Here is a 14,693-nt window from a genome sequence, read left to right on the forward strand (position 1 = left end):
CATTCAATTATTTGCAGTACTCAGACGAGAACCTTCGTATGATTTTATATTGCCACTTAAAATACAGGAAGTATCCGAAGTGGTATCACGCTGTATGAAAACCCTGCTTGTACCTTCTATTTCACATAATCATGTAACTTGATGTTGCAATCACTTAGAGATAAGTATGTGTGTGCAAAGTCACTCAGTCAAAAGCTCTGGAGTATATGCAGGATGTGTGTGTTTTACCTCCTTTTTCAAAGGACCAAACTCCGTGTGCAATTGTGTGGGTCCAGAGTACAGTGGTTAGCATGTTTGACTAGGACTAGCAACCCAGGTTCAAATTCCACTCAGTCATGGGGTCACCAACGGCTCTTCTCAGAGTGCCAGCACCAAGTACAGTGGTACCTCGGGTTAAGTACTTAATTCGTTCTGGAGGTCTGTTCTTAACCTGAAACTGTTCTTAACCTGAAGCACCACATTAGCTAATGGGGCCTCCTGCTGCCGCCGCGCTGCCGGAGCCCGATTTCTGTTCTTATCCTGAAGCACTATTTCTGGGTTAGCGGAGTGTGTAACCTGAAGCGTATGTAACCTGAAGCGTATGTAACCCGAGGTACCACTGTACTCTGTTTTGTGGCTACAGAGTGTGCTGCCTCAGTGATAGTACTGCAGTTGTGGAATTCCCTCTCCACAGCGGCTCACCTGCCACCAACTATTTGTACTTTGTATTCCTTTTGGCATCAGGAAAAGACTTTATTCTCCAATGCTTTTTAGGGCTTTAAAGGATTTTGAGGCTCTGGTTTGTTAAATGTTTTAAGGCCTGCATTCGCCACACTTCTCTGAAGTGTGATGTGTTTTATTGTGATTTTATTTATATTGCTTTTATTGTATTTTAATGATGTTTAGGTATGTCATCCATAACTTTGGTTATGAGGAAGCATAGTAATATTGTCCATAAAGAAATAAAAGATGGCAATCCCTGGGTGACTCTCAATCTAACCAACCTCACAGAGTCATTCTGAGAACAAAAAATAGGGTGGGTGGGGATGAGAGAACCATGTACCACACTGGAGTTCCTTGGGGAAAAGGCGAGATATAAATACAGCAGATAAATAAATGCTCTCAGGCTAAGACCATTCAGCAGTTTATTAGCTTAGCAAGAGTTATTTCTCCACAATCGCCACTACCAAAGGATTAATATCCCAAATCAAATACAAGCCACAGGGAAAGAAATGTGGTGGTTTTCATTTATCAATATGATTAGATCTGTTAATTTGTATCTAGTCATCCAACTATTATAAAACTGAAGTTTAAATTTACACAAGGTAAAATCAGTAGAACTTTATTTTGGACCCAAACTAAACTATATATCGCATAAACTCAGACTTCCGGGTTGGCGCCATCGCCGAATGGCGGACTCCCTCCGAGCTCCGGAGGGAGCCTGCTCGGCAGGGGCTGGGTCCTACCGCACCGGCGATGCGGGGACCCTTAAAAACCACGGCCACGGAGGCCGTGGACATGGAGACTCGGCTGGCACCGCTAGCGCCCTCCCGACTCGTGAAGGAGCCTTTTTAAAGGCTACGGATCGGGTGCCGGGGAGAAGCGTGGTGCTTTGAGTCCTCTGCTATCCCTGCCGAGCGAAGCCGCATGCCATCCGGTGGAGAGCGCTGACTTCTTCCATTGAAAATTCGGACTTCTTAACAACAACCCGTGAGTAATTTGGAAACCGGGTTCAAAAGGAGAAAAAAAGAATTTTTTTTTTTTTTCGGATTGGACACGAGCGGGGGGGGATCCAAAAAGGAAGTCAGTCCCCCCCCCTATTGTAAACCTTCCAAAACAAGGATGGGGAAACCAAGGTCCAAAAAGATTTGTATTGCTGATAAAAACTAAGAATTCCACGATGGGGAACTACAAGAACTGTGCTGGAGGAAGAATTGAGGGAAAAGGGAAACGTAACCCCCCCCCTCTGGGAACCGGGGTGATTGAAGAGAGAGCCTGGTGAAAAGAGTCGGAGATTTTGACAGCTGTCAAAGTAGCTGTCAAAGTCGGAAAGCAGAGAGGATTTTATTATGAGAACTTTACTGGTTAAATTTGTTACAATTTGCTATAACCCGTTAAAACTTGGATACAAAATGGCGAAAACATGGATAACAATCGGACTTTTGGACTAGAGAAAACAAAGTTACAACAATCCCCCTAGAGGAGTTTCGGGACATTACAAAGATGGTCGTAAGTGGAAAAATACCATTGGAATTTTACAGGACTGGTTATCTTTTGGGAAAGCTGCAAAACGGAAATAATATTTTGTCTACAGGGTGTTCAGCTAAAGGAGACAATAGAATTTTCTATTGAAGAAAGGAAGGGACTGAACGCAAGTTTTTGTTCCTGAATAACAATAATCCCTGCAGAGTTACTAAACTTCTGAATTAGAACGTTTTAGCAGCGGAACAAGAGGAAATTGGACTACAACTTGGAAAGAACAATGGGGGGAGTTTTATTAAAGATTTGAAGTTAAATGTTTTAAAAAAATAACTATAAAAAGAAAAAGCCAGCAAGGAGTTGGGGGAAATAGGTGATTTATGGACTTTAAGAATTCCAGGCAGATAACATGGTTTGGTGGTCAGGGGGAAATTAAACCGGGGACAGGGGGGGGAGAACTAAAATCCAAAGGCTTGTCAACTTTTTTTTTCTGAATTGGCTCTTTTTCATCTATTATACTTTTCATTTCTTATTTCTTATATTTCTATTGTGTGGGGTGTCCTTATTATTAAAAAAAGGGAAATTGTGGAATGAAAATGGGGTGGGCCCTGGGGAGAGAACTTTTGTTTTTTTTATTAAGGGTATTGATGAGGAGTGTATAAATTTTAAATTCGAATAATGGTCTAAACAAATTAAGTTTCAATTAGAACTGAGAGCTTGTGGAGCCAACAATATGAAAGTGGAATATGGTAGGGGTGGGGGAAGGGGGGAGTCCCGGAAAGTGGATGTATGAAAATAAGGCTTTGAATGTACTTTAATCTTTACTTTCTGTATTTTTGAAAATTTTAATAAATATCATTTTTAAAAAAAATATATATATATCGCATAAACTCAAAATGCCAAATGTTCCTAGCAGATCACAACTCCTTTTTACAACATGCTCCTTCAGAAAACTTTTTGTCTTGGAACAAATCTTGATTGAAATGCCATGTGAAGAAAATTATAACAACACCTAAATAATAAAAGCACAAAACAAACTTAATATTCTGAATCTCCCTAATAAGACAACAGCAGATAGAAAGTGTACAAGCTTCATAGTTGTTTGTTTATATTGTCCACTCAGCAGATAAATTACAGACTCAGCAGATAAATTACAGACTTCTCCGCATCTCTCCCCAAATTCTTTCCCAAGTACAACACATTCTAGAAATCTATGCAAGGTCATGAAATTGGTTTAAGCCACAAGGACAAATATGGCATTATTTCTGAACCTTCCTTCCAAAACAGTTGAGGATTCTCATTTAACGGGCATCCCTCCTACACAAAGTTAGATAAGAACTGCTCGTATTGACTTTCAGATCCCTTTGAACTCTTTAAGAGTTTGTTTTATGTTCTGATGATGAAAAGCGGGATATAATTTTTTAATTAATAAATAATTTTTAGAAAGTGAAGGTCATTCTAGCTCTCTCTTTTTCAAAATCCTTATAACAAGGTAGTTAAAAAGGAACGTAAGGGAAATCTTATAAAATACAGGCACCTCCACACTCGTGCGAGATCAGTAAATGTGTGGTCGCTGACAGGCGCACTGTTTTTGGCACCCAAAGAGGGTGGGGCGGAATGGGGTGGAGTGGAATGGACTTGGGCATATCACACTTACATGTCTGGCAGCCAGGAATGGAACCCTCATGTAAGCAGTGATTCCCCTGTAGGGCTATTGTAGAAATTGCTACAGTTGATCTGACTATCTCAGGGGTGCCCAAACTTTTTTCAAAGAGGGCCAGATTTGATGAAGTGAACATGCGCGAGGGCCGACCGAAGTTGTTGAGCTTTTTAAAGGATTTTTTAGGACTGAAGTTGTTGAGCTTTTTTTACAATTATTTACCCCAAAGTTGTTTACTCCAGGATTAAACTGACCAGCGGGCTGGATTAGGCCCCCCCCAAAATGGACTTTGGACATGCCTGGTCTATCTGAAGGGATGCACCACGCAATCTCTGTTTAAAAGCTTTTGAACTGAGGTCTAGCTCCAAACTCTTTCCATATAGTTCAGAAATGCCAAATTTCACAACTAGGCATGAAACAAGCCCTTCCAAATTGTTTGTCACCTTGAAGGCTGCCCTAAGCGAACAGCAAGGCTCTCTAAAGAAAAAATTACATAGAAATTTAACAACATTTTACTTCTCCTTGAGCTTTCCCTGATGAGGCTTAATACTAAGCGCAGAATAGATATTTTACTAGTCAGTTCTATTATAGAACCAACTGCTGCCACAAGTTAATCCCTTTAAACTAATTTTTGCTTTGAACTCACTTACCCTCCCTCACTTTCACCATCAGTAGTGTAGGCAGCTCCAGAGCTGGCTGTGAAATATATAGAGCTTGAACCTGTGGAATCACTCCTTTCTCTGGGATATACAGTACGCCTCCGCCGAATAACCTTCTGGCTTTCTTCTAGTTGAGTTCTGCAAGGGGAGATATTAACGCAAGAGACACTTACGCTGTTTAATTGTTTGTTTCCCATTAATTGTTTGTTTCCATTTTCCTTCTCTAATGCATCCACAAACCACCAAAATAATTATTCTAGTCTGCTCAGTATAATTCAGATTAGTCCTACAAAATCAGACCTTATTCAACTATTGTGTCATAGAATATAAAAGTATAACAGACATATACAAATGTTTACACAATAATTTAGCTATATCACCAATTATAACTAAGAAGGGAAACTGACAAAAGTGCATTCAACTTTATAGATTAGATAGGGCTGTGAAGTCTACAGTCTGGGATATATGTTAGGGGAAATCATCTAGCAACTATACTATACTAAGAAGAACTTCCAGGAAAAAATAAATGGTCATCCACTAAGAAGCATAGCAGTGCAATCCTATGCATGTGTCAGGAAAAAGTCCCATCAAGTTCAATGAAACTTCCCCCAAGGTGTGTATAGGACTGCAGCCTAGGTCAGATGTTCTTTCATTGATGCTGCTTTTCTACAGCTGTCAATATTAACATGAATCATTCAAAAGGCTTCATCCAAAACCTTCCAGTGGAGTTATTCCAGAAGTTACTCTTCCCACAATACAAACATCAACACATTTCTTAGTTTTGGATTCAATTCTGAACTGCTTGATAAACTGCTTTATACCAGTGTTCTGCTCCAGTATCAATTTTTGGGGCTGACAACCTGTTATAAATGACATTTGACAACAGATACAAAATCAAACGGTTCAAATTTTAAATACTGGTTAGTGTGATAAAGGTTGATGCTTTGTAGATAGCTGAAGAAAAAAAGAGAGGAACATGTTGAAATGAAATATCCTTGTAAGGGCATGTGCCTCTAGCATATCCATAGCTTTTTGCTGAATATCAGTGAAATTACTCTGGAAGAATTACTGTTTTACAAATAGCAGTGACAGTTTAAAAAAAGGAAAGCACAATAACAATTTCACCCAAAACATGGTTCATGTAATTTTCAGCAACCTGGAATCTGAAGGAAATAGCTTTATACTAACCTGACTTCTCCAACGATCTCTCCTGCTAAACCCCGCAGGCTATTCCGCAACTCTTCCACTTCATGTCGCAGTTCTATAAGGCTTTTGAGCACAAAGTCCAGACGGTTCAGCACTTCAGCCTGTTCTTCTTGTGTTAGATGAGCTGTATATGGGATGCTGTCACCACCTTCCACTGGTGCTTGTCTCATCCGTGGAACTAGAGAAAGAAAATGAAGCAGCTACAACACAACTAGGCATGGAGAAACTCCCGGTTCAATCCCTGGCATCTCCAGGTTTGAAGGAGAATGTCCCCTGTCAGTAACCCTGGCGAAAGCCACAGCTAGTCAGGTGGACAATACTAAGCTAGATGGATCAAAAGTCTGACTTGGTAGAAGGAAGCTTCTCCCAGAATGGAGAACCCAGAGACTTCCCAGGAAAAAGAGATAAAAACCTGCTCTGGGGAAAAATGCAGTCAATTCCCATAGCATTGTACATATCATTGATACAGCGATGCAAACATGCTAGCCATCAACATTTTGCAGATAAATAGTACAAGGGTATATAACCTACACTAATATAACTGCTTTTCCAGTCTGCAGAAAGAGCCTTGTGCATATGCAGACTTGTACACATTAAGCATTTACAACTTAACGTCTAATTGTAATTTGTTAATTTACAGAAAAATTGAATCTTTTAATATATTCCCATTTGGCAAGTTCAGCAGAGTTGTGTCTTTATTTTTAAAGTAATTATAACTTATCAGATACAAACAGAATTCTCAACTAATCTACCCATTCATCTCAGAGCATACTTTCACTGAAATTAAGCAAATAAGAGTAATACTAGGCATGTGAATTCCAAGTTTAATGGCGATAAATTAACCTCACAACCTCTTACCAGTTTGAGTAACTCTAGTCTTAGAAAAAATAAAAGTACAAAAGATAATTTAAAAAATGGAAACCATCTTTGTACCCTGATTATAAGGCTGTAGAATTTGTGTGTGTTCTTTAGGGTCCAGAGCATTATGTTGACTCTGTACGTTTGGTGATTTGGATCTTTGCTGGGGCTTTTTTCTCTTTTGTTTGTAGAAGTAGTAGAAGAGACCTATTCCTGCAGCAGCTCCCAGGACCACACCAAGTCCCACACGGAAGACCACCATTTTGGACATGATGCATCTGAAACAATTCAAGCAGGCCATAATTTGTATTTATGAAACAGACACAACATGAAGGAGAAAGTGCTGTATTATAACACATGGTAAGTGTTATGTGCTTAACAATATTTCAAAATAAAATAAGTCTAAAATATTTACAAGCTAAGCATTTTTTAAATAAAACAAAAACAAAGAGGGTGCAGCAACATAACCGTCAGTTCTTCGATACAAGAGATAGACAGCAACCTACTTCTCAGCATATGTAAAAATAAATACTCTGATGTTCTATCTATATAGGAGGGAAATCCTGATTTGGTGACCTCAATGGCAAATTAATGCTTAGGAGAAACAGAATTTTACACTGAAATATAATCAAATACCAAAGGTCATTCAATGAGATTTCATTCCACATGATAAAGTTCTGTAGTTGAAGCTATACACATTTGACTCAGATAATACAGTTCAATCCAGGAGCTCAACAGGTAACAGGGAGGACACAAGTGATAACCTAGCAACCTTGCCAAAAACACTCCCATTTCAAAGCAGGTCACCGTCCGCATTAGTAGCAATTTCAAAGAACTGAAGCCACATAATCTTCTTCCCAGGTCACTCTTTCCCAATTTAGCTGCCTCTCTCACATACATGCATAAATACATACACAAATACACAGAAATCTAAACCCACTTACATGTAAATATACCAGTTTCCCCTTAATACGGTTTGTCAGCACCCTCTACATGATGTGTTTCGAGATAAGAAATACTGAGCCTTAGGGGTCCAAAACCACCAAACAGGTTTTAAACTCTTGTCTACCCAGCTCAGGCGATTTGACAATTGGGCCAAGCCTCTGACCCCGCGATGACACTGCGGTTCTTAAACCACAAACGTTACTGAAAGAAGGAGCATGTAGGGGTCGCCACCCACTGGGTGTGCTCAGAGATAGCGGGAACTGGTGAGCCGCAGAACTGAGGCACGCGCCCCTTCCCCACCCGCACCCCGACCCCCACCCATGGGCGACAGGAGGCGCGTTGCCCCAGCATCTCCCGCCGCTCCAGGCGCATGCGCAGAGAAGGCCGAGTTCTAAATTCCGAAGAGCCACATTATTGGTCTGTTGGCAGCAAAACGCTTTGAGAGAAAGAGAGATTTGTGGCACCGCAGAGAATTGCGTTGCGCCACAGCGGATCTCTTGGGCTGCATTGACAAGAGATGGAGGGTGCAATCCTGCACTCACTTACATGGGAGTAAGGCCAACTGAACTCAGTGGGGTTTACTCCAGAATAGGCAAGTATGGGACTTACACCGTCCCTCTTTCAGAAATGAAACTAGACTCGCTCTCCCCCTCTGCCTGTGTGTAGTTCTATGTGCCCAGGAACTAATGCTTCAACAGGCAAGCGCCCCTTTCTCCTCCTTCGCCTCCTTCCCCTACTCGAAAAGGAGGCCGCGCGCGCGCCCAAAGAGTCAGGAAAGCCGCAAGGCGACGGTTGCGGCGCGCGAGCCGCTTGAGGAGGCTGAGTGAAAACTTCAAAGCGCTCCTTCTCCAGCTATTTAAATTACCGCTGCGCTTCTCGCTGGATATGTCCTCGAGCGGCCACCGTCCGCCGCCCTCCTCGTTCCCCGCGTTTCCCCCTTAGCCCGCCGCAGGCCAGTCCTCTCGCCGGCGCATAGAAATGACGTCGGGGCACGACTCATCCCTCCGCCGGTGGAAAGGTGGCGCGGAGAATTGACGGAGAGAAAGGCCACGCCTCTAGAACGTAGAGAGAAGCCGTGCCGGATCAGACCAGCGGCCGGGCAAAGCAGGCGTCCCGTTCTCACGGTGGCCAACCAGGCGCCCGTGAGAAGCCTACAAGCAGGAGCGGAGCACAAGTGTTTCTAGGAGCATTACTGCCTCCCACAGTGGAGACTACAATTCCCATCATCCCTGACCACTGGTCCTGTTAGCTAGGGATGGTGGGAGTTGTAGTGCCAAAAAACATCTGGATGGCCGAGTTTGCCTATGCTTGAGCAATAGGGAAACACGGGTGGGGAAAACACCAGACCGGGGCGAGGCGTGGAATCAGGAGCGCCCGGGCGGATGCCTAGACGTCTGCTAGTGGTGTGTACAATTAAAACAGAGGCTGTTCTCTGCCTAACTTGTCGCGTTGGGAGATGCCCAAATTTCGAATGGTGCAAGAATGTGAAAGGGCTTGGGGTTGGTTTGGGAGCATCAATGGCTGGGAGCAGTGCCGAATTTACGTGTAAGCTAAACAAGCTATAGCTTAGGACCGCACTCTCTTGGGGACCCCCAAAAAATTAAAGGGAAAAAACTGGATGTACATTTCCAAAATATAAGATAAAAAAAACATAAAATAAAGCCTACATACAGCAACGGTGGCAAATGGCTTTAGATACCTATTAGGTCCATAAATTGCCATATAGCATATATTCAACACAAAAAACAGCAAAAAATTGTTGTTGACAAAGGACAGCTGGACATATAAAGGGCCCCGTTATCATCATTAGCTTAGGGCCTCATCAAACCTAAATCTGGCCCTGGCTGGAAGTCATGATGGATATGTTCTCCCAGCATGAGAGGCAGTACGCTGCTAAATGCCAGTTGTTGGGGGAGAACAGTAGGAGAGTACTGTGGGAAACAGGATGCTGGACCATATGGGTATAGTTTTTTGGAAGTGAAGCGGCAGGGAGTTCTCTCTGCCTATGCAGCTCTCAACTCTTTAGGGAAGACTGACAGATGGAAGTTTAGGATCAGTGTTTTCTGTCTCCTAGATGGACTACCTTCCTGGGCTGATGAGCCGGATCTGCCTCTCACTTCCCTCTACAGGACATGTAGAAACCGCCTTCTTGGCTGTTGGACCTACTATTGGTCTCATCGGTTCAATGTGCCTTTCTTCGCACACAGACAAAGTCCCTAACTCCCCAAGAGTTTGAGACCGATCGGCTACCCTCACCTGGTTTAGCTGGCCAGTCAAAGCCGTAGCTGTTCCTGGGGTATGGCTGCTGTTGCATGCTGACAGCTTCTAGTAGCTACAGGTGAGAGCTGAGTGCAGGGTGGGGACCAAAAGTGGACAGACTGCCCCAGAAGAAGCATGTCCCCCACCAGAGGTACTACCCCTCTAAAACCCCATACACCCTGGAGGTTATGATACAGGTTTAATAAATGAATAAGACTATCTGCACATTGGGAAATTTGAATCACACATATCTAATCTTACAGCTTCTGTGGCAGCACACTTTCCCCCTGGGGACTTACAACAGCCTCAAAATAACCACATATTTTAAAGTTATCCATTCAATGTAAGCCTGAAAATGTCATTTTATTAATTGGACATCTAGGGTTCACCCTAGGCCAGTGATGGCCAAACTTGGCCCTCCAGCTGTTTTGGGACTACAATTCCCATCACCCTGACCACTGGTCCTGTTAGCTAGGAATGATGGGAGTTGTAGTCCCAAAACAGCTGGAGGGCCAAGTTTGGCCATCACTGCCCTAGGCCAAAGAATTCCAGGCCAAGCCCAACATTTCTGTCAGGTCTTTCTGCTAGTCTTAATATAGCATAGTGGCTACCAGGTCCTGGTTGCTTATAATGGTTATCAGATCACCCCATCTGGATTATTTTTATTTTTCATTTATTAAATTTGTATACTGCCCTTCACCTGAAGATTACAGGGCAGTTCACAACATAAAAATACAAAATGAGAACACAAAATACTTAAGACAAAAACAAACCAATAAAGCCCTCCCACAAAAACATTTAAAAAGCCATAGAATGCTTTGTCGACCAAAGGCTGATGGAACAATGACCTGGCTCTGCATAAGGCAGCTTCCTATGTTCCAAATGTGGAAGGCAGCAGGGATGCCCACATATGCTCCACTACAATCAAGAACACTGATAACACACGGTCCCTGATTGTGCAAGATCATTCAATTCACATTCAATTTAAAGTCAATGAAAGCTCCTTGCAGATCTTCCCCTCACAACTTGGGATGGTCTGTTACCGGCTGGGTTGGGAGGAAACATATGAGGATGTTGTGTGCAATATGGGAAGGTCACTGACAAAGGGGTTTGCCAATGCACATGGGTAAATTGAAAGGTGGGGCTCATACTAAAACATGCCTTATTAGAAGTCACAAAGTTTGGTGATGCAAGACTTTGTTATAAACAATGTATAGTAATCCCATGAGGCAAGTTGACATGTTTTAAGTGCTCAGGGATTACACCTGCAAGTCACCAAACTTCCATTTTTTCCAGTAAACAATATTTGGCTTTGCATCATACAGATAATATCAGATCAGGACATAAGGCAGTCCCTGAAGTCTGTGAGTGTTCCAGCTATATAATACTGTTAGAAATCCGCTCTTGGCCTGTCAGGCTGCATTGCTGACGTAAGAGCTTTGGGTTGAAAGCAAATGGAATAGATTTCATCTGACAAATCCCTAAGGGTGAGTGGAAAAAGGAAACTACGTTGCTGTAAGCCTTCAAATTATTATTCACTATCCGTTTGTTATCAAGGAAGGAATAACAGAGGCTCAAGACAGCGGGAGTTTGAAGTTAGGCCTTTGCGGATATTAAAGATCCTATCTAGACAGTATTATAAATCATAGCTTGGACTGTGTTTATGGGACTTGGCTGGTGTTGGAACATCAGCCTTTGTGAAAGTAATATCAAACTGTTCTCTTTAAACTAAACCCACCATAGTCAGAGTCAGACTATGGTAAAAACCCATTAAGCACTGCCATGTTCGTGATCAACACCCTCAGTGTTATCAAATAAGGCAAATTCGGCCAGTTCCTATGCACACTTAAACCTATTTCAATAAGACCTACTTATAAGCGTGGATAGGATTGCAGCTTTAAACAGAAGATGAAAAAATAATGGTAATATTCATCCTTCAAGTCAGAAGTAACAACAAACAGCTTCCAGACATCTGGGATTGGGGACCAGGCTTATAGGTGCGAAGGTGTGACTCCCGGGCTGCATTGAGTCCGGCATCTCTGAACTTTCTAGAAATTGCCCACTGAGAAAGACAGGTGTAAGAAAAGGAACTGCCTTGAGTCAGACTTAGCACAGTATTCCCTACTAAGACTGGGAGTTACTTTTCAGGACTTCCAGCTCTGTACCTGAGACCCTTTTCATAACAGATGTCAGGAATTAAGCTTTTCCTACTAGTGAGCTATTGCCCTTCTTCTAGACGTGATAGTTATTAAATTAGCCCCATCCTTTTTCAGTTATGCTCTTCTGTGGTCAAAACAAAACCCGACAGTGATTAAGCCAAAGAAATAATGCATATAAGAGATAAGGAAATCCTGAATGGGTCAGCCAGCCCATCTTGAAGCCAGAGTAGCATTGTCGGGATTTAATTTGTTTTTAGTAATTGGGTTAGTACAAAATGTTACTTATTAGAGTTTTCTCTCCCATATGTTTCTTGTTTTTGATTTTATTTCTTCATGCTAACAGGAAAAGTCCTTAATTCTTTACTCATGACATCAAAATGAAAACCATTGTTCCATCATAAACACACACACAAATCCATGACCTCATTTCATGGAGCAGGATCAAAGGACAGTGACAAGGTAATATTCTAGAGTAAGGTAAGCTTAAATAATTAAGAAGAATACTAGAAAGGAAATGTAATTACTTTAATTAATTTAGTTATGCGCCAAGTTTTAGTAAAAAAATGATTTTTTAAAAAATAATAACGTTCATGTTTCCGGGGCTGGTTATATTTGCACGTGACTTTTCGCTGCAGTGTCAACACGCTGTCAGACTTTTCATCTTGTAATGAATGATCTCTTCAACTCCAGTAAAATGGCGATGGTTGAAAGTTTCTACAAACACAAAAGAGGTTTTCCCAGACAAACAAAGAAACAAAAGGAGTGGGACCCTAGGGATAAAAATGAAAAAAAAATAGAATGGGGAAAAAATAGAATGTGCAAATGATGTTTTTAGTCATCCAAATATATTAAGTGCGCATTTCAAGATTATCAAATCAATTCATAGAATCATAGAGTTGGAAGGAACGAACCATGTAACTTTTTGTAATTATTATCTAGATTTGTATTCCATCTTTTGTCATTTATAGCAATGTCTGTAATTTCCAAAATATCATGAACAATTAAAAATATACACAACTTAAAGCAATAAAAAAGAAACAGAATGGTCTAAAAATACTGAAAATGTGGCCTCACTGGTTCACCCCAAATTCTTGGAAGAATAAGGATGTTTTTACTTGATGGTAGAAACTCATCATGGTCTCCACCATTTGAGCTTCCAGGGTAGGATGTTACATAGTCGGGGAGCCACAACAGAAAACGTTTTTGAATGCACCACTGGTTGCTCAGACTGTGGGCACATTACCATTGACTCAGGCTCCAGTGCATTCCCATCACTGGTACACATACAGTTGCTCTTCTCTTGAAGCATCAGATCCACAGCTTGAGGGTTCTTTCTCAACCCAGCCCTGTTCCTGGATACCTAGGCAGCAACAGTGACCAGGATGACCTTTGACCTTTTTATCTTTTATGCCACTTGCACCCTTTCCTGGAAAAACCAGACCTGGCCTCAATTTCTCCTGCTCTAATCACTTTCACATTAGATTTCTGTAATGTAATGCACTGCCCTTGAAGATAGTCTGGAAGCTTCAGTGTGCAGAATGTGGATGACAGGCTTGTCTGGAGTTGGTAGATCAGATAACAGAATCATAGAATTGTAGAGTTGGAAGGGACCCTGAGGATCATCTAGTCCAATCCCCTGCAATGCAGGAATATGCAGCTGTCCCATACGGGGATCGAACCTGCAAACTTGGCGTTATCAGCCCTACACTCTAACCCACAGAGCTGTGCACAGATCAGATCACACCAATCCTTTATCAGCCAAGTGGATGCTAATTTGATAGACAGACATAACTTGGACCAAGTATATCTCAAGTATTACCTCTCCCTTTAAGAGCTAGAGAGTGGCCATGGTGCAGCCTCCTAAGAAAGTTTATTTTATCTAGACAAGAAGCAAATACTGTTTTATTTCAGGGAGCTATTTTGGGATCCCCTCCATTTTAAGGATTTTACTGCTACTGCTGCTTTTAGCCTTGTTGCAAACTTTGTAAAAGTTGCTTTATTGTTTTTAGCCTTGTTGCAAATCATTGTAATAGTTGCTTTATTGTTTGTAAACTGCCTCGAATATATTTTATACTGAAAGGAAGGATAGAAAAAGGATGTTCGCTCTGTGTAGGAAGCTCTCTGTCTCTTAATTTAACCATGTTGGCTGATCTCAAGAAACTATGAACAATCTTAATAAACTCAAAGATTAGTTGTAGCACTTATAGAGTGAAGAAGAAAGCATTAATTTGAAAAAGCTGTTGCAACAACAGAAAAGGCACACACAAATCTTGCTTAAAAAGCCATTTATCTCTAATATTATGTAAAGGAACCAAACCATAATTTACGAGGCAGCTAAATCACCTCAAGCCTTCTCAAACGTGAATTGCATGAAAAAGCTCAGAGCACAATTGGTTGCTGTTATGTTCACCCCACTTCTCTGAGTGATGAAAAGTTCTGAGGGCACAGCACCCACCTGAATTTGGTTTCCTTTGCATGAAGGTTACTTGAGACTTAGGGTGTTTTGTAATGTTTATTTAAAATTATGCCGACTGAACAAAGATATCCATGAAAGCAACAGTGAAGCAGAAAATGAGATGCTCTGTTAAATTACAAATGAATCATTTATTCTATATTTCTTCCATCATGGAGCTCAAGGCAGCATATATGTGGTTTCAGGTACTCACCCACCCTAGCACTGACCCAGATCCAGACCTCATCAGTTTTAGAAAGATGGTGGCCTCATGTGTCCTCAGACTATACCTTGAGACCCTGAGAGGTTTGTGCTTT

The 14,693-nt window shown here is 41.6% G+C and overlaps 1 protein-coding gene across 4 annotated transcripts in view; it reads right to left on the bottom strand.

The window, feature by feature from the left end:
• Positions 1-8,517, bottom strand: part of RMDN3 (regulator of microtubule dynamics 3) — a 36,894-nt gene extending 28,377 nt beyond the window's left edge. Inside the window, exons 1-4 of one of the 4 annotated variants that reach the window (XM_080997286.1) lie at positions 8,372-8,517; positions 6,637-6,839; positions 5,686-5,881; positions 4,489-4,635 (exon numbers count right to left, since the gene is read on the bottom strand). In XM_080997286.1, coding sequence (XP_080853412.1) covers positions 4,489-4,635; positions 5,686-5,881; positions 6,637-6,832 — 539 coding nt within the window. In that variant the 5' untranslated portion in view covers positions 6,833-6,839; positions 8,372-8,517. Of the gene's footprint in view, positions 1-4,488; positions 4,636-5,685; positions 5,882-6,636; positions 6,840-7,505; positions 7,809-8,052; positions 8,326-8,371 lie in introns of those variants that run through there. The other 3 variants (XM_080997284.1, XM_080997287.1, XM_080997285.1) reach the window with 3 other exon arrangements.
• Between the last annotated feature and the right edge of the window lie 6,176 nt (positions 8,518-14,693).

The sequence above is a fragment of the Podarcis pityusensis genome, assembly GCF_964106645.2.
Source record: "Podarcis pityusensis genome assembly, chromosome: 1".
NCBI lineage: Eukaryota > Metazoa > Chordata > Lepidosauria > Squamata > Lacertidae > Podarcis > Podarcis pityusensis.